This window comes from Meles meles, chromosome 16 (genome assembly GCF_922984935.1).
Source record: "Meles meles chromosome 16, mMelMel3.1 paternal haplotype, whole genome shotgun sequence".
Taxonomy (NCBI): domain Eukaryota; kingdom Metazoa; phylum Chordata; class Mammalia; order Carnivora; family Mustelidae; genus Meles; species Meles meles.
The window spans coordinates 18,796,386-18,819,226 of record NC_060081.1 but is presented as its reverse complement, the minus strand read 5'-3'; the positions used below and the strand labels follow the sequence as shown (position 1 = coordinate 18,819,226).

Here is a 22,841-nt window from a genome sequence, read left to right as displayed (position 1 = left end):
TCTCCATGCACTCTAAAGTCTTTAGGGGTGAAGTGTGAGAATGCCACTTTCCCATGTTCAGGGGAAAAATAGGTATATGTGTATATAATATGTATGTGTGTGTGAGAGAGAGAGAGAGACAGAGAGACAGAGAGGCAGAGAGAAAGGGAATAAAGCAAAATGTTAATAATTGATGAACCTAGGGGAAATACATACGGGTGTTATACCGTTCTCTCCCCTTTTTAGTCTGTTGGAACTTTTCAGAATTAAATGAGAACGTGAGGCAGACTGTGATCAGGAGGCTGAGCCCAGGGGGCTGTGTTCTTTCTCCCTCCCTTCACTCTTCACACGGTGCTGGAGATTTCCTCATGCGGAGACCAGCTTTTCCTCTCACTCCTCTGTTCTCAAACAGGGGGTAGTGAAACATGGCTGTGTGACCAAAAAAAAAGTCACTCAAATTCTTGGAACCAGCTGCCTTTAAAATTTCTTTCTTCCAGTAAAAAGGTCAACTCAGATTCAAGCAGAAATATCAAATTGTCTGTAATTTAAAGACACATTGAAAGAAAGTAGGTCAGGAGAGGAATGTTTTGCTGCAAACCTCTGCAGAACAAATTCTTTTTCCTTTGGGCCTGCCAAAGACTTACTATTTCCCACACTATGGCAATTTTTGTTCCAGCCTTCCCCTGAGGTTTTGATTTTTGAAAATGATCACTACTCCGTGTTTGCGATTTAATTACCTGAAGCCACTTCCTGAAGAGGTCACAGTGAAGTGGCTGTTTGCCCAAGTCCTCAGAGGGAAACCAATACAATTCCCTTGGGTGAAGCGGTCCCACAGGGTTGGGTTGGAAGGGGGCCAAGGGGGGGGGGATGGAGAATGGCCAGCTGTTGCTTGAGGAGGACAGCATTTTAGGATTTTGTTCCACTGGAACAGGATCCTTGTTGAAAATCTCTACTTTTCACTCTGACCACAGGTGCGATTTTGAGAAGAGGATTAATGTCCAAGGTGCTTTCAACACCTGAAAAAGAAAGTGAGGGGATTCCTCTAGGACACTTTCTGCTCTGTAGCTCTCTGAAGCCTCAGCTAACATCTGCACCTAGGTAGACGCAGCTGGACTTTCTGGCATAAAAATAATTTTAAACTTGGTAACAAAGCATGTAAATCAAGGCTAAGCCGGCACCTGTCTTGGCGGGGGCGGGGAGGGGGGTGCTCCCCTCCAAAGGGAGGCTGCTCAGCACCTCAGCCTTTGAGCTGAATTGACGCTCTGAAACTGTTGAGTATCAGGAAGAGGACTATGGACAACCCTGGCAGGGCTCCTTTTCCTGGGGTCCTTTTCATAAACTTTGGAAAGTTTGCGTATTGGGATTAGGTTTGGCTGTGTATGGCAGGACGTCTAAACGTAAAAAACAACCAGAAACCAAAAAAGTCGAGGGTGGGAGAGCTGTTCCACGAAGCCAAGCCACCAAGGACTCATGCTCCTGTCTTATTGCCCCAGCACTGCCAGCTAGGGGCCTGTGCCTTGTGGCCCAACATGATGGCTACAATCCACCCATCATATCCAGACTGAGCCAGCAGAAAGAGACCAGTGGAGACCTTGAAGTCTTTTGAGGAGACTTTTAAGTCAACTTCCCAGGAGGAGCCTACTTTTCTACCTAAGTTTTATTGGCCTACATTCTGTCACGTGGCCACTTCTAGTTGCAAGGGAGGATGGGAAATGTAGTTTTTATGTGGGCTAGTGATGTGCCACATTGAGTTAGGTATTCTATAATTGGGGAAGCAGGAAAGGACTGATGTTAGAGGAGGAAACTAGCAGCTACATAACCTCCTTAATCTCTTCTATTATATGATCTGTCAAATTGGCATGTTACTCACATCATGGGGGTAAAATGAGAGAATAGACGCTCAATATTCAGCTCAGTAGCTGTCACTATTATACGTGTCCTGTGTCACCATCTTTGACTTCGTTCACTTATTTGGATATGTGGTATTGGTTATACATGTGTATTTGATTCCAACTTCTTTCATATTCTTTCTAGAGAACCAGTGAGTCTGGTGGGGACGAGTATAGTCAGGGACGTGAGAAGCTAATGTGGGTGCAGAGGACAAAGCACCTTGGTCATGGCTGATGTGAAGTTTATGCTAATCAAGAGGCCTGGTTAACCTGAGGTTGGGGTTAGTGGTTAAAGTTACAGGAAATATTTGTGTTTCAGAAACATGTGAAGGATAAGACTATGCAGAAGCAGGAAGAGTTTAGAGGAAACAGCGCTGGGGCAGACACCCAGCGAAGGGGAACATCTCAGGTCATTCACCACCCACCCTGGCTCCTCATCATCAGAGGGGGACTTCAGACTGCAGCTCTGAGCACATGCCTTCTGATGAGCAAGGGTTTCTAGCATGCAAGGACTACTTCCTCAGTCTGCTAACCCTGCCCTGGCCACTTAAGGGCCATGTGGGCTTACTGTGAGACATTCAGAATGATATCTGTTCCAGGAACAGGAAACAAGTTAAACTTTAAGGAAATGGGGGAGGGATGGTGGGAGGGAATTTTTTTTTTTTTTTTTTCTGGACTCACTCATCACTTCAAGTCCTTGCTAGTTTCTGATCATAAATACTCACTGGCATTTTCTGGGACTGGGTATCTTGTAGGCCTTGAGGGCTATGAATAAGACCAGGCTTATTCCGGGGACTCAAGGCTGTCCCCACCCATGCGGAGCCACATTACAAACAGGTGTAGGAGGTGTCATGGTTGCTCCCACGTGTTTCCCTTCCTGGCTTAACTTGGAACTCCTCCTACTAGAGGTGGGGGTAATTTCCCTGCCCTACTGATGGCAATTCTGGCCATGTGACTTGCTTTGGTGAGTGGAATGTGGGGCACATGGGAATGAGCTAGTTCTGGGCAAGGCTTTGAGTGGTCTTGTCCATGTTGCTTCTGTTTTTGCCATCACAGAAGAGGTTCACCTATCTCCCAGGCAGTCATAGATCCAGGGAGGATGAGAGACACATGGAGCGGACTTAGCTCCCACCCAAAGCCTGGAGCCACGCCTAACCCAGCCTGATCTAAGACAGCCAACCCCCATCCAATCCATGGACTTGTGAGCCAGAACCATTTTACATGATTGGCATGATTGCCATGGCTATTGTTTCATGCATTTCAGTGTTGAGGATTGTTGGCAGTGTTGTTGAGGCACTGATGAGATAATAGGACAGGTAATTACGATATGATGGGAGAACTGCACGGAGGTAAGAGGCACCTGGTGCTCTGGTCTTGGGAAGGTATGTAGGCAGGAGTGCTCACGAACTTGTGTATGTTATTCACAATTTGGACCTTATTTGGCTTTCCCCCCCAGGAGACCAGAGAATTCGTGATGTATGTAATCTGCCAGTGAATGTCGGAATTGTATGTAAAGTAAGAGCTAATCCATAAAGACAATAGGAATAGTTCTTTGACATGTAAAATACGAGGACCTTTTGGCAGCTAGTGATTAATTCGCTCATTCATTCATTTAACAAATTGAAGTTAGCGATGTAGCTGTGAGTAAAATAAAGTAGGATCTCTGCGCCCATGAGCTGGCATTCCAGAGGGTGGAGACATGGTTGATGAGGAATGCCATAGAGAGCAATGGAGTAGGAAAGAAAAATGTGGAGCATTGAGGCAGAAGGGTGGTACAGCTCACACAGGAAGGTCAGTGAAGACCTTACCACCAGGGATGCTGAGTAGAGACCTGAAGGAGGAGAGAACCTGCGCAGTGGCCATAGCTGAGGAATGAGCATCTCGGCACAGGGCAGGGAATGCTAAGGCGCACTCCAGGAGAGAGAGAGAGAGACACTTAGGATATGGAACATCTATTCCAAGACACCTTGTAAGTGCTTTGGGGATTTGATGTTAGGTATGCTCAGTGAATACAGCTACTGAAATGCAATTCCAAAGCTTCTGTGTTTTCTTGCTAAAAACTCTAGACAAAACGATTTCCATCATCAGGTGAAGCCTCCAGAACCTGCTGCCGGGGCCATCTTCAAGGGGTTCTCTCTCTGGCTCCTGGTGACCCCTCTGTCTCCTCCTATAGGCTACCGAGTGCTGGACCTGAGATCTCCATCTCCTGTGTCCTCCGGAAGTTGCCAGAAACCATGTTCATCTTGTACACATTGATAATGAGTGTTTCAGCCTTCACCATTCAGCCTGAGGAACACACAGGTAAGAAATCAATCTTAATGAATATAGCTGAATCTTACTACTGAATCTTACTAATCTAGCTGAAGAGGGTATGCCTGCAGCTTCTCTGGGAAACGTAGTTGTTTATCTAGTGAAGTTTGTTGTTTTCAAAAAGCAAAGTGGGACAGATCCTTCCTCCTGCCCAACTCCTCTGTTGCATGGTGCTGGCTCAGGGCATCAATCATTTCTGCCAAAGAATGAGCCCAGAAAGTGGTGCCTTTGGACTCAATAAAAGATGCTTTTGGATTTTAACATGTCCTGTCACAACTAAGCTCTTTTTTTATCTGAACTCAGCCCAGATCTACTTTTCATGTTAAGGTGTCAACAAGTGAAAAAATATGACCAAACTTTTTAATCATTTTTTGTCACCATGTGAACCAGATTTAACTTTTCCCACAAAATTTAAATTGGAATGGACAGAAGCCCTAAAGTTGTTTTTGGGGTGGTGACTGGGTGGCTCAGTGGGTTAAAGCCTCTGCCTTCGGCTCAGGTCATGATCCCAGGGTCCTGGGATTGAGCCCCGCATCGGGCTCTCTGCTCCTCAGGGAGCCTGCTTCCTCCTCTCTCTCTGCCTGCCTCTCTGCCTACTTGTGATCTCTGTCACATAAACAAATAAAATCTTAAAAAAAATAAAGTTTTTTGGGGAGTTTTGAAATCACTGTAACAGGAGGCATTAGTGGGACCCCCAGGGCGCAGGCCACTTGTTAGGGGCATGCAGCTTCTTCAGATGTGCCTGTCAAAGGAGTTTTGGACCCAAAGCCTGATTGTGGTCTCCCTGTCCTTTAGGGGCAGCAGAAAACTGCAAATTTCTTGGCAAGCATTTCAAAACCGACTTCAGAGTGGAAGGGGAACCTGTGGTCCTGAGGTGCCCCCAGATGCAGCTCTGGCTGTGGGCGTCTGTCAGCCCCCATGTCAACGTGACATGGCGTAAGAATGATTCTGCTCGAAGAGTCCCAGGGGAAGAAGAGACTCGAATGTGGATCCAGGATGGTGCTCTCTGGATCTTGCCAGCCTTGCAGGAGGACTCTGGCACCTACATCTGCACTGTCGGGTAAGCCCCCACAAGCCCCGGGACTAGGGCAGGGAGTGGGTCTCCTTCCAGAATGGACTTCTGCACGGTTCTTCAGTGATGATGTGGATTTCAAAATCCAGTGTGTAGGACCTTTTGTCCTCCTCACCATTCCTGAATACCTCCTACCTGAGAGCCTTCCCCGGATGGCTTCCTTCATGGCTCTTTCTCTCCCTTCATTGAAGTCTTTGCTCGAATTTCACCTCTTTGGAGAAGACTTCCCTAGCTCCTCTACCTAAACCAGTACTCCTGACAGTCCCTCTCTTCCCCCCGCTGGTATTTTTCCTCACCTGACACACATGTGTTTACCTATTTAATGTTGTCTACCCCATTAGAGTGTAAACTCTAGTTCCACAGGGACTGGATCCATTTTGTTCATGCCTACATCCACCTGGAGAGAAGAAATTGACGTAGAACACTGGATGAGACTTGAGGAATGAGTTAGTCCAGCTGCTTATTGTATGTGTGAAGGGACCAAGCTCACTAATAACATGCTCCCAAGGTGGTGTATGTGGAGCTGAGACAGGAACTCAGAGCTCCTGATGTGGGGTGGAGCCCCCTTCCTCTTTATCCTGTCCAATTCACTTTGTTGCGCAACCGTCACCACCATCCATCTCCAGAACTCTCCATCTTCCCACATTGGAGCTCTGTGCCCATTAACTACGAACTCCTCCTTCTCCACCCCCCAGCTCCTGGCAGCCCCCTCCTTCTGTCTCTCTCTGTGAATCTGAGTGTTTTAAATACCTCAGAGGAATGGAGTCAAGCAGTGTTCGTGCTTTGGTGATTGGCTTATGTCACTGAGCACAGTGTCTTCAAGGGTCATGCACACTGCAGTGTGTATCCGAATTTCCTTCCTTCTTAAGACTGAATGATATTCCATTGCATAAATACACCATCTTTTGGTTACCCATTTATCTGTCAGGAGACAGTCTACCTGCCTTTGGCTATTGGGAGTAATGTTGATCTGATCATAGGTGTGCAAAGATCTCTTTGAGTCCCTGCTGTTACTGCTTTTGGGTACAAACCCAGGAGAGAATTGGTGGATCAATGGTCATTCTGTTTAATTTTTTGAGGAACCATTATATCGTTTGCCACGTGGCTGCTCCATTTTACCTTCCCACCAGCAGTGTACACGGGTTCCAGTTTCTTCACATCTTCACCAACACTTACTGTTTTCTGAGTTTTTCTTGGAGAAGGATAATAGCCATCCTACTGGGGATGAAGTGATGTATTATTATGGTTTTGATTTGCATTTCCCTAATAATTAGTAGTGCTGAGCATCTTTCTGTGTCTTTTATTGGCCGAATGTCTATTCAAGTCCTTTGCCCATTTTTAACTTTAAAATTTTTGTTGTCTCATTATTTTAAATTTCTTTTAAAAATTGAAATATAATTAACATGCCATGTTATGTTAGTTTCAGGTACAGAGTATAGTGATTCAACAATTCTATACATTTCTCAGTGCTCATTGCTAAGTATACTCTTAATCGCCTTCATCTATTTCTCCCATCCCACCACCCATCTCCTCTCTGGCAGCCACCAGTTTGTTCTCGGTATTTAAGAATCTTTTTGCTTGTTTGTCTCTTTTTTATTTTGTTCATCTGTTTTTGTGATGAACACAAAATTTTCTTAAATTTCACCTGTGAATGAAATCATATAGTCTTTGTCTTTCTCTGACTGATTTATTTCACTTAGTGTTACTCCATCTAAATCCATCCAAGTCATTGCAAATGGAAAGATATCATTCTTTTTTTATGGCTGAATCATATTCCAGTGTGTGTGTGTATATATGTGTGTGTATCACATCTTTATCCATTCCTTAATCGGGTTATTTGTTTTTGAATTGTAGGAATTCTTTCTATACTCTGGCTATCAATCCCTTCCCAGATATATGATTTACAATGATTTTTCCCCCATGCCATGAGTTGCCTTTTTACTCTTTTGATAATGTCCTTTGATGCACAAAGATTTTTTTAAATTTTGATAAAGTTCAATTTACCTATTTTTTTCTTTAGTGGCCTGTGCTTCTGATGTCCTATCCAAGAAGTCATTGCTGTATCTAATGAAAAGCTTTTGCCCTGTGTTTTCACCTAAGAATTTTTATAGCTTTAGCAGTTATGTTTAGGTCTTTGACCCATTTTGAATTCAAATTTATACTGGCATGAGGTAATGGTCTGACTTCATTCTTTTGCAAGTGGCTATCCAGTTTTCCTAATACCTTTTATTGAAAAGACTGTCCATTTCCCCTCCAGTGGTCTTGGCAAAGCTTGCTCCTTCTTGCAGGACAGAGTTGTAGGTGCCGTTAGTGCTGGTGAATGACAGGTGAATGGGAGAATTTCAGACAATATCAGCCCCAGTCTTAGATGGTGTGTATGTGTGTGGGGTTATGGGGTGGTGTGCTCAGTCCTGTCAGTGGACCCTGCCTAGGAAACAGTTAGGCAGTCTCTTTATTTCCCTTTCAGGGCAATGTGGATATCTGATTTTACAATAGCTATAAATGCATGGTTTTTCCTACCTTTTAGAGAAGAAAATTCTAATGTGTTCCTAAGGAGTGCTACTAAGAAAATTTAATAGTGTGGTAGGCAAAGAATGGAATTTGGACATAAATGGTATGAGTGTGAACCCTAGCCCTCTCATTTTCTAGCCAGTAGGACCTTGGCCTTATTAGTTGGCATTTATGGATCTCAGTTTTCTCCTCTGGAATGGGGAGAGTTTGTCGGGAGTCCTGTGAAATCACAGCATGCGAAGCATCTAGTTATGTGGACCACCATAGAAGATGGACCATCTATATATATGGAAATGCCTTTTCTTTCCCAAAGGCAATACTTACTGACTACTGAAGGGATAATATGCAAAAACCAGGGAGATGTGAACTAAGTCATGTGTGTCTTAAAATTTGTTTTTCTACTTGATTTAAAAAATTGTACCTAATACCCTTATTTTATTTTCTATTCTTAAAAAAAAATTATTTATTTATTTATTTTGAGGGGGCAGGTGGAGGGAGAGGGAAAGAGAGAGAATCTTGAGCAGACACGCTGCTGAGCTCAGAGCCTGATGTGGGGCCCGATCTCATGACCCTGTGATCATGACCTGAGCCAAAATCAAGAGTCAGATGTTCAACCAACTGAGCTACCTAGGCACCCCTTTATTTTCTACATTTGTAGAAAGAGAGAGCTCTGAGATTGAGAGGGGCAGACGAAATCCCAGGGTCAAGGTTTCTTAGCATGTGAGAGAGTTTCCCTGGTTGATCTCTAGAACTCTATTCCAGCTCTAAGATTGGGGTTTCAGTGGAGTAAGAATCACCAGCAGTACCCTAATACCCTTTGGCAGGTATTAACACAGCCCTATTCTGTGATTTTTGTACACTTCTGATCTAGAACCCACTTGGCCTTTCTGTCAACCAGGGTGGGTAGATGCTGCTGCTAAATCAAACAGCCCCCAAATATGAGTGGCTTAAAACCACAAAGCCTTATTTATCACCCACGGTGGGGCCATGATGTGTAATTCCACTGTTTGCTCAGGGTGGGGGAACTGGACATACTCGATGAACAGCATTAATGACCACCATCCCTTTGCTGTGGGGAGGCCACACCACATGGAGTATGTGGGTGGTGACCAAGTTACTCCCCACCCACCAGTCTTTTTTGAGTTATTTTCATGGACTGTCTGTCTGGCTCACGTGTAATCACCAGATCAATAATGTGAACAGGTTTGGAACTCTTGGTATGTGTAGTAAGTTTGGTTTCTGGAGATATTGCCCCAATTTACGGGTTTTCCTAGAGCCTGCTGGGCTTCTAACCTTGGTTTGACCTCTAAGTAGCTCTGCAGTCTTAGGAAGTAACTTCATTTCTGTATACCCAATTTTCCTCATCTAAAAATGATATACTAATAATTCCTACCTTGTAGGGTTGGACAATAAATGAAATAACTTACGGAGAGCACCGAGTACAGGGCCTGGCACACACCTCTCCCAGCTGCTTCCATGACTATTTTCAGGTGTGCGCTGGTCTTTTGTCCTCCTGGTGTTTCTTTGACTTACAGCGAGATTATGTATTTTTCAAGGTGATAGCTTTCTGCATTTCTTTGTGCCAAAGACGTTTGTTCATCTTTTCCCTTTTTTAAAGCAGACATGAAATATAATATTAGATATTAGCTTTATCCATTTGAGTTAATTCTTTTTACTTTCAGGTACCAAGCTTTTATTACTTACTTCTCTCACAGACATTTTTCACATTTTCTTCCTTCTTTAGATATAGACTGTTTGACCTTTTGCTGTGCAGGCTTCTCCCCAACTTCCCCTCCTTATGCAGCACACGTTCTCATGGTCTCTGTTGGTTATGGAGCCAGGAACTTACTTAGCTGAGATGACTGTATTTTTATGTTTTTCTGTTTTTTTCCCCATGTTTCTATCAATGTTTTGCCTCTGCCCTTTCCCCAGTTCTATGGTCTTGATAGAATTATGATATTGAGGTTAGTTAGGTAAACCAAAAATAAAAAAAAACACCCCAAATTAAAAAAGAAACTTGCCAAGTTCATTTCCCCCATGCAGTATTGTAAAAAATATTTTAGAGATCTTACCCAGAGTTCTCCACAGTTTTCTGAAATTTGATATCAGTTGATAGATGATTCCCAGAATTTAATGGGTTTGGGAAAATTATTGTCAATTTCATTTAGCATTGCTGTTATTTTGCCTTGTCATTTATTATGCTTTTTCCCCCTTGACTTCAGAAATGCTTCTTACTGTGATGAAATGTCCATTGAGCTCAAGGTTTTCGAGAAGACAGAAGCTTCCCTGCCTTTCATATCGTACCCGCAAATTCTAACTTTGTCAAGCTCTGGGTCCTTAGTTTGCCCTGAGCTGAGTGAATTCACCCATAACAAAATGGACATGAAGATTCACTGGTATAAGGTACGTCTTTAAAAATTGCTGCTTTAATTAAAATGTGTTTTACTAGACACAGGAAAGATATAAAATGCCCATTCTGAAGGCAACACACTCACTTTTATATTTCTGTTTTTTCAACTAGTTATTTTTTAAAAGGAGGATGACTAATATGTTCTGTTCATCTGTGTATGGCTCGGGTAAGGGTCCTCAGAGTAGAACTCTGAGAAGCCAGAATACAAAATGAATGGAGTAAGTGACAGCTTACTCCAGAAAATAGCTTTTTATACTGACATTTGTCTATAGGAATGTAGAAAGAAAGAGAAATATTTGTTTTCTTGACTGGTTGAATAAATACTATCATAGAGCACTTGTGTAGACCAGTAGGTATGGGCAAACTATAGCTATCATCAGTGGCCAAATTGACCTGCCACCTGCCCAACAGCTCAGGATAGTTTTCACTTTTATAAATGGTTAAAAAAAAAAATTAAAAGAGGAGCACCTGGGTGGCTCAGTCGGTTGAGCATCCGACTCTTGGCTTTGGCTCAGGTTATGATCTCATGGGTCATGAGTTTGAGGTCCATATTGGGCTCCATGCACAGCAGGGAGTCTGCTTGAAGGTTCTCTCCCTCTGTCCTTCCCCACCCCAGCACACGCTTGCTCTCTCTCTCCCTCACCTTCTCCCTAAGATAAAGAAAGAAATGTTTAAAAAAAAATTAGGAGTGCCTCGGTGGCTCAGTTAGTTAAGTGTCTGCCTTAGGCTTAGGTCATTATCCCAGGTCCTGGTATTGAGCCCCATAGGGTCCTGGGATCAAACCCTACTTCAGGTTCCCTGCTCAGCGGAAAGCCTGCTTTTCTTTCTCCCTCTGCCTGCCACTTGCCCTACTGTGCTCTCTTTCTCTGTTTCAAATAAATAAAGAAAATCTTAAAAAAAAATTAAAAGAAGACCAGTATTTCATGATATGTGAAAAAGATATAAAATTCAAATTTCAGTGTCCATAAATACAGTTTTACTGGGAGGTGGCCACGCTGTTTGTGGTCTCATACTGCAAGGGCCAAGTTGAGTAGCTCTTCAAATTTAGCAGAGGACAGAGGGCATATGGACTGTAGGCCTGAAATATTTACTGTCTGGTCCTTTACAGGAAAAATTTGCCGACCCCTGATATAGATAGACCATAAACTGATACTGAAAACTACAGTTACTTGCTTAATATTTGATAGAAATTAACCTTTAAATCAAGAAAAGCTCAACCAGGGGTGCCTGGGTGGCTCAGTGGTTTAAGCCGCTGCCTTCAGCTCAGGTCATGATCTCAGGGTCCTGGGATCGAGTCCTGCATCGGCCTCTCTGCTTGGCAGGGAGCCTGCTTCCTCCTCTCTCTCTCTCTCTGCCTGCCTCTCTCCCTACTTGTGATCTCTGTCAAATAAATAAATAAAATCTTAAAAAAAAAAAAAAAGAAAAGCTCAACCAGTTGACTGGTATTATAGCTACAAGATACATACAGGATACCAATGCTAATCATTACTGAACAGGTACTATGTATAATTCTGTTCTAGTTTCCCTGGCATATAACCTAACAAAGTGGGTATTGCTCATATCTCCATTTTACAGATTAGGAAACAAGAGACAGAAATGTAAGGGCACCTGCCCAAGGTCACACAGCTGGTAGATGGTGAAGCCAGCACTCCAGCATGGGAGGCCAGGCTCCACACACCACTGCCATGCAGGGGAGCCGTGGGGGTTTGGTGGCCTTGGAAGAATCGGGGGACTGAGCCCCATTTGGCTTTTTTCAGCTCTGGGGACTCATGTTAGGAACAATAAGATCTCTCTTTTTAATTAAACCTGTTGTAGAATAGCACTTGATGAACCACGAGCTGACGAACTATTCCAGTTATGTGTGTGCTCCCATTCAGAGCAAGATTCTGAGATGACTCAAGGTTATGTTGGACTGTCGCAAGCTTTCAGTCATCATGGTTTTGAAAGATAGGTTCCTGAGAACACTTTGTGCTCGTTGGGATGTTTTCTCAAATCCCATTCAACGTTTTCTGTTATTGGAGGCCTTGATCTCGAGGGTTCTGTAGTGCAGAATCCTCAGGACCTTTTTGTCCATATGGAAAATGTGCCCTCATTCCTCACACTTAGTTTTTCCTTACAAATTTTTCTCCATCTTTACTGACCTGTAAAATTGAAATGATTTTTAAAGTCATCACTCTAACATCATTTCTTTATTTTTCCTGAGTATTACTTTCACCCTGGATATTTCTCCTGAATGTTACAGTCACCCTGGCGACATACTACTACTCTTCCCTCCGTGTTTCCCAAGGTGGTAATGACCTACTTTATCAAATAAGAGATAGTTTCTTTTTTTCCCTTTGTGCTCACACGAATGTGCAATAAACATTGTGGTTAAACACATCCCACAATTTCGTTTTATCTGTTAACAAATTCCCTCTGTTAAAAAGTACGGTTGGTGGTATGTCCAAAGTACATTCGCCAAGTAAATACCGGGGCAGTTCTTGGGTTGGATAGTCAACATTGATTGATAAGATGAGTGCTACTCATATATAGCTTTTGAAATACAAATTAGTATATAGCATAACTCTGAAAAGTATTTTCCCTTAAGGATTCTGTTGTCCTGGATCAAGACAACGAGAAGTTTCTAAGTGTGAAGGGAACCTCTCGCTTACTCATCTATAACGTGTCTGTGGAGGATGCGGGCTATTACAGCTGTGCCATAATGTTCACCCACGAAGGCATGCTGTACAATGTGACTAGGAATATTGAACTCCGTGTCAACAGTGAGTATTTGCCACTGAGGGACCTCCCCACCCTGTCAATAACAAGCATGCAAAGAACTATTGAGGGTTCATGTGGAATTCCTTGAATGTCCTCAATGTGAAAGGAAAACATACCTATCAACTCGCCTAAAGCATCAGGCTCATAAGACACGTGTGTGGAGCTTTGAAAGATAGAGAGCAGGGTTTTTTTATGAGGAAAATTGGTTGGTAGGGTTCCAGGTGTGGCTAAAACACACCAGCAGAGGGGGCCATGCAACGATTCCCTGGGAAGGTCCCTTTGGAAGGCTTGCGCGACCAGAGACAGCCATCAGAACATGGTTGCCAGAACTTTATTTGTAATTCTAGGATATAAAGATTTTCTTGGATTTTTTAGTTAGAGGGCTTTGCACTGGCATATCCAGTGGAAATTCCCCTTTCTTGGGCTTCCCCAAGGCACATGACCCTTGAAACCAGAGTTTCAGATAGTGAGTGCTCTCGTTGCTTTAAATGAATTCTACTTGCAAAGAATGTTGTGAACAGTGTTGATGAGCATTTAAAATTGTTTAACATTTACTGCCTACATGCTGGACGTCAAGCTTGGTACAAGGAACATAAAAGGGCTTGAGTCTTGGACTCTGCCCTAGACAGTATGCTGCTTTTATTTATTTTATATTCTGAATACACGATTGGGAGTCTTTTAGGACATTTCAGATGTATATATTTGTATCTATACATCTATATACATCTATACACAAATATATACATATATATATTTGTATATATTTGGAAATATATTAAGGTTATATATATATATGTATATACATATGTATTTATATTTGGAAATATATTAAGGTTATATATATGTATATACATATATATGTGTATATATATACATGTATATATATTTGTATATATTTGGAAATATATTAAAGTTAAATAATTGGTCTATGAAGGGAGAAGTTTAACTTTTTGCCCCATCCAGAGAAAATCTAGATATTCAGTTTTACCACAGGGAAAACTCCATGGGATATCTCCCATGAACTGAAATCTCTAGATTACATCGTCCTGTGAGGATTCATTCCTATCAACAACTTGTTCCCTGGAGGGGGAAATCACAGAGTCTTCCGGTAACTTTCAAAGGTCTCAGAATTATCCTGTTCATGTGATACTCCACAAGAACACTAGGGGGCGGCCAGCCCACATATTACCCCAAGTTGTGAGCACACTATTTCTCAGGGCTTCTCAAAGGGTGTTTTAGCACTTGGGGCCTCACTAGACTTACAGAATCTCGGTCTCCATCCCAGACCTACTAGGTTAGAAAGCGGGGCATGATGGGGTGGGGGGAAGCCCAGCAGACCCTTAGGTTTGAGAAGCACAGAGGTATTTAACTACCCACCCCCCACTTTTTTTTTTTCCTTGCCTCTCTGTTGTCCCAGCCTCTGTGCAGCAAGCATGTGACTACGTGTGTTTTGGGGGGGGGGGGGGGAGGCACGACTGCGGGGAGGCTCCTGATCTTGGCCCAGAAGCCATGTGCTCCTCACGCTGTGAGGCTGCCTAGTGTTTACTCATGTTAGGATTTCAAAATGCTCTGCAGGGAAGATACAAGGGTAGAGTGAGCAGTTACAGAGATGGGCAGCCCTTTACCCAGCCCCAGCCATGCCTTTCACTCCAAGTCAGGTGCCTACTTTCTTCAAGTTGGGAGACATACCTCTTGGGGAACTGCGTGTCTATTCAGAGGTCCCCCTCTGTCTGCCTCCCAAAGGAGTTTAAATGTCCTCTATTAACAAGACATAGTAGCCAGTGCTGGGTTATGATCCTTATCATCAGTGTGGGATTAGCAGTAGAATCAGGTGGTTCCCAAATTCCTGTGTCTCTGTTTACGGTTTTGTAGTGACTCTACCGTATTCTGAGGCAGGCATGTGGGGAGGCACGAATGGAGAGGAGGGGGGAGATTTTAGGGCAAATAGACGTTGGGGTAAGGCCTATCTTGTGGGCATTGTGAAGATTACTATTTAGAATTCATTCAGGAAGCCGGGGAGGGGAATGGTTAATTATTTATCACAAAGCAAAGAACATCTGTTAGTGGAATGTGTCTTTAATTGTGGCCTCTTCCAGTAACATCTCTTCTGGGAAAGGCATTGGCCAAAGATGCTCAATTCTGTGGAGAGCCTGCTTCCTTTGCCAGACAAAGGTCGAATCTTACAATGGCTGGTCACACTGTAGGGGATAACTTTGTTAATTAGCTAAACAATGGAACTCGAATCTCAGCTTGAAATTATGGTTTCCCTAATCGAAGCTCTTTTCCTCATATCTTTCTCAGAAAAAGAAGAGGAGACGATTCCTGTGATTATCTCCCCCCACCAGACCATATTAGCTTCACTGGGTAAGGCCTATGAGGACTGTGTCTCCCACGGGGGTGCTTTCAGTCCCAAAGCCTGAGGTCCCCTGCCCCTTTGGTTTGCAGTGTGCCTGGGTGGGACCCTGGAGCCCTGGCGTGAGAGGCAGAAATGACATCTTTCCTTCTGTCAGATGTTAGAAATGGCACTGCATGAAAATAGGTATACTTTGTCACAGGAACACCCGACCAGCAAAAATCTAAATGTGAAAATCCCAACGTTCTGGTGGCAGTTGTCAACTGTATGAGAGGATTAACAGCAGGATCCCCTCCTGGGGCAAGCACTTGCAGTGTGTTTTAAATAAGTCTCTCCAAAATTTGGCTGACGTGCAGCACTTCCCTAGAGTCCGTTTGTAACGTGAGGCTGACCCTGTCGCTGCTGGCCCCACAGAGACCGTCTCTTGTGGTCAAAAGAGCTGCTCAGCTGGTCAAGGTGGATGATGAGAGTGACTGACAGGGTTTTCCAGTTTTCACCCCATTGTGGTTGTGACTCAGGCTGTCCTGGCCAGTGTCCCGGCTGTCCCTGTTGACTGTCACTGTGTCTCACGGGGCGCCAGTCAGTGCCAACGCCGACCCCATAGGGGTCCTTCCGTAGAAAGAAAAGCTGCTCAGGGCGTCACTCTGGGCTCATTGAAGGTCAAAAGCCACACTCATGTCAGGCTGGGCTTCCAACAGGCCTATGTATCCAGGAAGCCTGTACCATTTTGGTATTTGTTTCCCTATAATGGTTTTGTAGGCCTTAGTCTCCCTCCCTTCCTCCCTCCCCATCCATCGATCCATCCATCCATCCATCCATCCATCCATCCATCCATCCATCCAGGTCTCTCTTCTGTTTGGTATTGGGCTTATATTTTAAATTTTAGTTGGTGGTCCTAGAGAAGGGGGACTTTGGTGCAGATGCTGGGATTGCTGCCAACACAGGCGGCCTCGGCCCTTGGAATAACCACGTGGAAACCTGGGGAAGTGGACACACGGGTTGGTGCTGACTGGGATTCCAGCACCCTGACTCCTAGATTCCCCAGCCAAGGGGAGCTGAGTTCCCCACCCTGTTGCTTTGAATGCACTCACGTGCATGGCAGAATTAGGTGAGGCCAGGTTTAATGGGTTGCTTTTGGACAAGAAATCTTAAGGTTATAAGAGGCGGCGAAGGAGGGAGAAGAGCCTGAAGTGGGGCCGTACATTAAAAGACCCACCAGGGGGAGGCATATCACCCATGGGGGTTCCTGGGAGAAACATGAGGGCTGAGAACAGCAATGGGCAGAGAGAACGAATTGAGACATTCATCTGACTTTTTGAGGTACCTAGAAGAAAGTGTGGGAGAAGGCAACCATGAATTCAGAAGGCCCTGTAGGAGCTGAGTGGCCTTGGGGAAGCCATGTGCCCTCAGGGTTTTCATCTCTCACGAAGACCAGTTGAGGGAACTGGAGGCACTTGATAGATACTTGTGTTCTATGTGAACGGAATCATTTGAGGGAACTGAGTTTCCTTCTAAGGAAAGAATTGGCTGGTGAGGGGTATTTGAGAAGGTGGGGCAGGGTCCGCCCCTCAGATTTGCTGGTAGGCATGGGGGCTGGCGTGACCCCTGTTCTCTGGTGGGGCTCTGACATGGTGTCTTGCTGTGCGCAGGTTCAAGACTGAGAATCCCGTGTAAGGTGTTTCTGGGAGCCGGGACACAGTCGACCACCATGCTCTGGTGGATGGCCAACAATACCAGAATAGAGAATGCCTACCAGGGAGGCCGTGTGGCTGAAGGGCAGCGCCAGTAAGTGGGTGAAGGTCGTTGTCAGCTGAGAAGCATCTTATGGGACTTCCGAGGGCTTTGCTCTTCCTTCTAGAGACAATGTCGCACCAGACAATGTTGCACAGACCAGACCAGGACACACAACTCTGTTAAATAATCTTTTTGATTGTAAACTGTTGGATTTTTAGAATTTTATTTTTTTTAGAGGTTTACTTACTCATTTTAGAGAGAGAGAGCATGAACTGTAAGAGAGGTGGAGAAAGAGGGAGAGAGAATCTCCAGCAGGCTGTAGGCTGAGTGCAGAGCCCAACACAGGGCTCGATCCCACGACCCTGAGATCATAACCCGAGCTGAAATCAGGAGTTGGACACTTAACTAACTGAGCCACCCAGGCACTGCAGATATTTAGAATTTTAAAAATTGAATTTTTCTAAGTATCACCAGTTGTTCTTGAGAATCAAACTTCTTACAGGAGCTGGGCTGTGGTCGACTGCTTGGCATTGATGTTGCATTTTTTTAGCTCTTTCATTAAACATTTGTTTCTTGGTTTTTACGGTTTTCCAAAAAAATACTTTGGAGTTCATACATTTCCATGCTGCACCCTGCAACCCGAGTGTCAAATGTTTTCACAAACCCGTTTTCACAAACCCTTCAAAAGAGTCTGAGAGTTAGCCACAGTATCTGAGGGTGGCCATGGGTGCCAAGGAAGGTTAATGTTAAAAGAAAGGAAGAATTCTGTTCTAATAAGCATTCATCTTTGGAAAATGTTTTCTCACCCCCAAAGTAGGACAGTCAGACCCTGTAAACCTGTGTTTGAGGAAGGGAGACGGTTCGATGTTCCAAATTATCAAGGAATTTTAAAATTCAAGTTCCAAGATGATGAATTAGGCTCAGCTTCCACTTGACCTATCAAAAAAGGTCTTTCTAGATGCAGTGTGGTGGATCAAAATTATATGTGGTTAGCATAACTGCTTGCTTGCAAAGCCCCTGTTGGGAAAAGCTTGGCATCACTCACATGCCCCATGTTAGCTTACTCATACTATCCGCTTGCTTAAAGGAGCCTTTTTTTCCCAAGGATTAAAAAAAAAAAAAAAAGAGGCCTAGCAGATCCACATCAGTGATATTTTTATTCATGGTCTTAGGTAGCAGTGAAGCATCTTGGATTATGATCACATTACAAATGGCAGTGATGCCGACTAGAACCATTCCCTGGCGGGGCCTGTCTGTGGCCCTCTGCTCTGAGTTTGAGTTCCTGGAATTACAGCAGGCAATGGAGATGAGAGGAAGAAACACAGTGGAGGCCAGGATTCCTGGAAAATCCCTCCTCTTCAGTATGCAAATGATTTTTTGGCCTTACAGTCAAGTTTCTCCAAGGCAGACATTTCTCTTCCCACTACCGCCTCTTTGTTCGTCAATGGCCTTAAAAATGAATTTTCCCCTACTATTATTGTATTATTATTGATGTGTTTCTTTGATTTTGTTATTAATTGGTTTATATAGTTGGCTGCTCCCACGTTAGGGGCATAGATATTTAAAATTGTTAGATCTTCTTGTTGGACAGACCCTTTGAGTAGGATATAGTGTCCTTCCTCATCTCTTATTATAGTCTTTGGCTTAAAATCTAATTGATCTGATATAAGGATTGCCACCCCAGCTTTCTTCTGATGCCCATTAGCATGGTAAATTGTTTTCCACCCCCTCACTTTAAATCTGGAGGTGTCTTCGCGTCTAAAATGAGTTTCTTGTAGGCAACATATTGATGGGTTTTGGTTTTTTAATCCATTCTGATACCCTGTGTCTTTTGATTGGGGCATTTAGCCCATTAACATTCAGGGTAACTATTGAGAGATATGAATTTAGTGCCATTAGTAGCCTGTAAGGTGACTGTTACTGTATATTGTCTCTGTACCTTTCTGATCTACTACTTTTAGGCTCTCTCTTTGCTTAGAGGACCCCTTTCAATATTTCCTGGAGAGCTGGTTTGGTGTTTGCAAATTCTTTTAGTTTTTGTTTGTCCTGGAAGCTTTTGATCTCTCCTTCTACTTTCAATGATAGCCTAGCTGGATAGAGTATTCTTGGCTGCATGTTTTTCTCGTTTAGTGCTCTGAATATATCATGCCAGCTCTTCCTGGCCTGCCAGGTCTCTGTGGATAAGTCTGCTGCCAATCTAATATTTTTACCATTGTATGTTACAGACTTCTTTTCCCGGGCTGCTTTTAGGATTTTCTCTTTGTCACTAAGACTTGTCAATTTTACTATTAGGTGATGGGGTGTGGACCTATTCTTGTTGACTTTGAGGGGTTCTCTGCATCTCCTGGATTTTGATGCTTGTTCCATATTGCCATATTAGGGAAATTCTCTCCAATAGACCTTCTGCTCCCCTCTCTCTTTCTTCTTCTTCTGGAATCCCAATTATTCTAATGTTGTTTCGTCTTACGGTGTCACTTATCTCTCAAATTCTCCCCTCATGGTCCAATAGCTGTTTGTCCCGGGGAGGCGAACCATAAGAGACTATGGACTCTGAAAAACAACCTGAGGATTTTGAAGGGTCAGGGGTGGGAGGTTGGGGGAACAGGTGGTGGGTAATAGGGAGGGCACGTTTTGCATGGAGCACTGGGTGTTGTGCAAAAACAATGAATGCTGTTACACTGAAAAAGATAAATAAATTAAAAAGAAAAAAAAAAAAGAATTTTCCCATCATCCAAATGAAACTGGCTCCTGTTAAGTTCTTCTTGTGACGAGTGTCCTGTTACAAGGACCAACATCTTCAGTGTCACTCCCACCTTCAGACACAGGTTTAGAAATTCTCCCAAATAGGGAACCAAAATCAAGGCAGGTGCTCCTGTCTTTATGAATCCTGAGACCAATTTAAGCACAGCGGGTCCTTCTCGTTGAGAATGTTTGAACATCTCTGTTGTAAAGATGGGCTTGTGTTGGCTACAGCACCTTTAAGTAGATGTTTTCTCACTCAGGGAATACTCGGAGAATAATGAGAACTACATTGAGGTGCCCCTGATTTTTGATCCAGTCATAAGAGAGGATTTGAACACGGATTTTAAATGCCTTGTCCAAAACAGACTGAGTTTTCAGACACTGCGCACCACAGTCAAAGAAGGTATGTATTTGGGGGAACGTTTGAGGGGAAATCAGCATGGGCAGGGGTCTGTGGTCGCTAGACAAAACTGCTAGTTCTCCAGCTGATTGCTTAGGAAGCTCCACCAGCCTGTTGGTGGAGCGGATCTCTCAGTTTTTATGATTTATTTTTTGTCTGGTGGAAGCTGGCTTTGGGAGATTATGTTCAAGGAAAAGTTTAAATAGCGAGCTGACTTCTGGAAAAAAGATAAGGTGGTTCTGTGATAAACTTAAACACACACACACACACACACACACGCACACACACACACACACACACACACAAAACCCCATGTCCTGTGGTTCTGCCCCTGGATCAGCAGGACTAGCTGGTTTCTGGTGACACCTGGAGGAGGGTGCGACGGTCTTTATCCCGAAATTGAGGAACTCCCTTCTCCGAGAGCTGGGGGCTGGGAGATCCCCAGGGCTCAGAGCAGCTTTCAGGTTAAGGACATTGGTTCCCTGGAGACTGTAGTCAGATCAATCCAGTGCCCACTTACAGTAAGAAGAAAAGAGAAACCCGTGCTCTTATTTGGACCTAACTGATTTCCTCCCAGCGTCTAAGTGGGGAAGGGGAACACAGGTACTGCTGAGACCGCTGACAGTCCGAGGGGACGAGGCAGAAGCCAAAGTGGTCTCCAGCAGCGGTCTCCTTATGCCTTCTGGGCAATCTGTTGCAAGCCAACGAATTGCTCCATTTTCTTTCTCCCTTGCTGGGAAGGCAGCTGCAGACGTACTTGTAATTGAAAAGCTGAGGATTGGGTTAAGCGTCAGGACAGAGCATGACGCATACCGCTTTTCTCCACTTGTGGTCTGAGCACCACCAGCACTCTCCACTTGGGCCACTGGCTGAAAACACAGAGCCCTGGCCTCAGCCCAGATCTACCCCAATTCTCCCAGGGTAAGGCCAAAGAGGGCAAGGTAGCAGGCTCCTTTCCTATTCGTGAGGACTGCTGTCCTAGGACATCTATGCAAAGGCTGATGCTTTAGATTGTTTCCATGAAAGAGTCAGTAGTTGTCCAGACTTGGAAAGGAAGCGTCCCCCAGAAAGCAGAGTCCACTTCTAGGGTTCAGATTGTGACCCAAAGGAACCTGTGGTTTGTCCGGACCCGAAGCTGGGAACCTTTAAACATTTCCATAATGTGAGCCTTCTCCCTCCTTTGTGGGGTTGGCCGTGACTCATGGCTGAGGGCACAGCTAACAGCCTGTCCCCAGCATGGAGAGGTGTGTCCGATGGCTGCTCAGCAAATTAAAGCTTGACACACTTCCAAGCCTTGTGGGACGTTAAGGTGGAAAAATCATCTGGAGAGACAGTCTGAAATTGTGTTGGTTCCCAGAGGCCCAGATAGATGATGATGAACAGTAGCTTTAAAATGTGAACTCTGGCCTCGTCATCAGTGAGTCCAGGAGCACTCATGTTCCTGTGTTTGCTTGTTACGTCTTTATTTGTACTCTCCACATTTTCGTGATGCAGAGATGCCAAGGAGTGGAATATAAGATAGCTGGGTCCAAGCAATCCTCTTGACACCTAAAGCTCCTATATTCCAAGTTGGTTTTCTCGCTCTGTGTTTGTTAGTTTCTATCATCCCCCTGACATGCTCACTCATTGGAAGAGGCCACGCTGGAGCTTGGCCACGTCCCAGTTGTCTGGTTGAGACCTGAACAGATAATCTCTTATTGCACACTATTCAACAGGTGGAACAGAGACCCTCGCCACCTCGCCCCACTCTGCGCTCTTTTCTCTGATCGCTCTCTGATTGATATTTGTTCTACCTTGCTTGTTTCCCTAATGCTGCAGATGTCCTCAGATATCCTTGGGGATATCTGATGCGGATATCAGATATCAGATATCAGGATATCAGATATCCTTGATCTGATGTGAGGGGCATGCTTTGTGAAGAGTCAGTGCACAATTATTAGGGAAAAATGAACTCCAGCTCCTCTCTTCTTTATAAACATGCACTGCACTGTCCTGCTTGGCAGTGAGAGAATGTTCCCTCCACCCATGATGTGACTTTGTTCTTCCCACAGCTACCACATTCTCCTGGGGGACCATGCTGGCCCCCCTCTCCCTGGTCTGCTTGGTTTTGGTGGGAATATGGATGCACAGACGGTGTAAACACAGAACTGGAAAAGCATACGGTTTGACCACGTTAAAGACTGGCCATTAAGATTTTCATCTCACTCAAGAAAAATAAAGACAATAAAACAATTCAGAGATAAATGTTATCCTTTTTTATGGAAGTGACTTGGCCTTTGTGAGGATTCTGCTCTTCCTCAGTTGGTTTAACGAGCTGCTGTGTTTACGGTAAAGGACAGAAGTATGAATGTGACGTTTATTCTGAAACTGACAGGAGCAAGTGTACATGTGGGTGGGAGAGTAGCTCTTGGACCCTTGTGACCTATTTAGAAGAGTGAGGTGGAGTCGAAAACATCTAAGTGAAATTTGTAGTTCATTCGTCATTTAACGAAAATGTATTAAAAATCTATGTTGGCTGTGCTTCGTGGAGGGTGTTAACAGATAACAAAGATAAGACTTAGGTTACCTCTTTGGGAAGATGGAATTTCATTTTGAGACTGGAAAGAGGGATTTAGAAATGCTAAAGAAGGAGCATCAGCAAAAATTGGTGGATTTTTCCCAAAAGGATGAGCCAAAGAATA

The 22,841-nt window shown here is 44.1% G+C and overlaps 1 protein-coding gene across 1 annotated transcript in view; it reads left to right on the top strand.

Moving 5' to 3' along the window:
* Positions 1–22,384, top strand: part of IL1R2 (interleukin 1 receptor type 2) — a 34,605-nt gene extending 12,221 nt beyond the window's left edge. The window contains exons 2-9 of the mRNA XM_045981246.1: positions 4,042–4,169; positions 4,974–5,238; positions 9,984–10,164; positions 12,759–12,933; positions 15,233–15,295; positions 16,934–17,069; positions 20,021–20,163; positions 22,212–22,384. Coding sequence (XP_045837202.1) covers positions 4,042–4,169; positions 4,974–5,238; positions 9,984–10,164; positions 12,759–12,933; positions 15,233–15,295; positions 16,934–17,069; positions 20,021–20,163; positions 22,212–22,351 — 1,231 coding nt within the window. The 3' untranslated portion in view covers positions 22,352–22,384. The remainder of the gene's footprint in view (positions 1–4,041; positions 4,170–4,973; positions 5,239–9,983; positions 10,165–12,758; positions 12,934–15,232; positions 15,296–16,933; positions 17,070–20,020; positions 20,164–22,211) is intronic.
* The last annotated feature ends 457 nt before the right edge of the window (positions 22,385–22,841 follow it).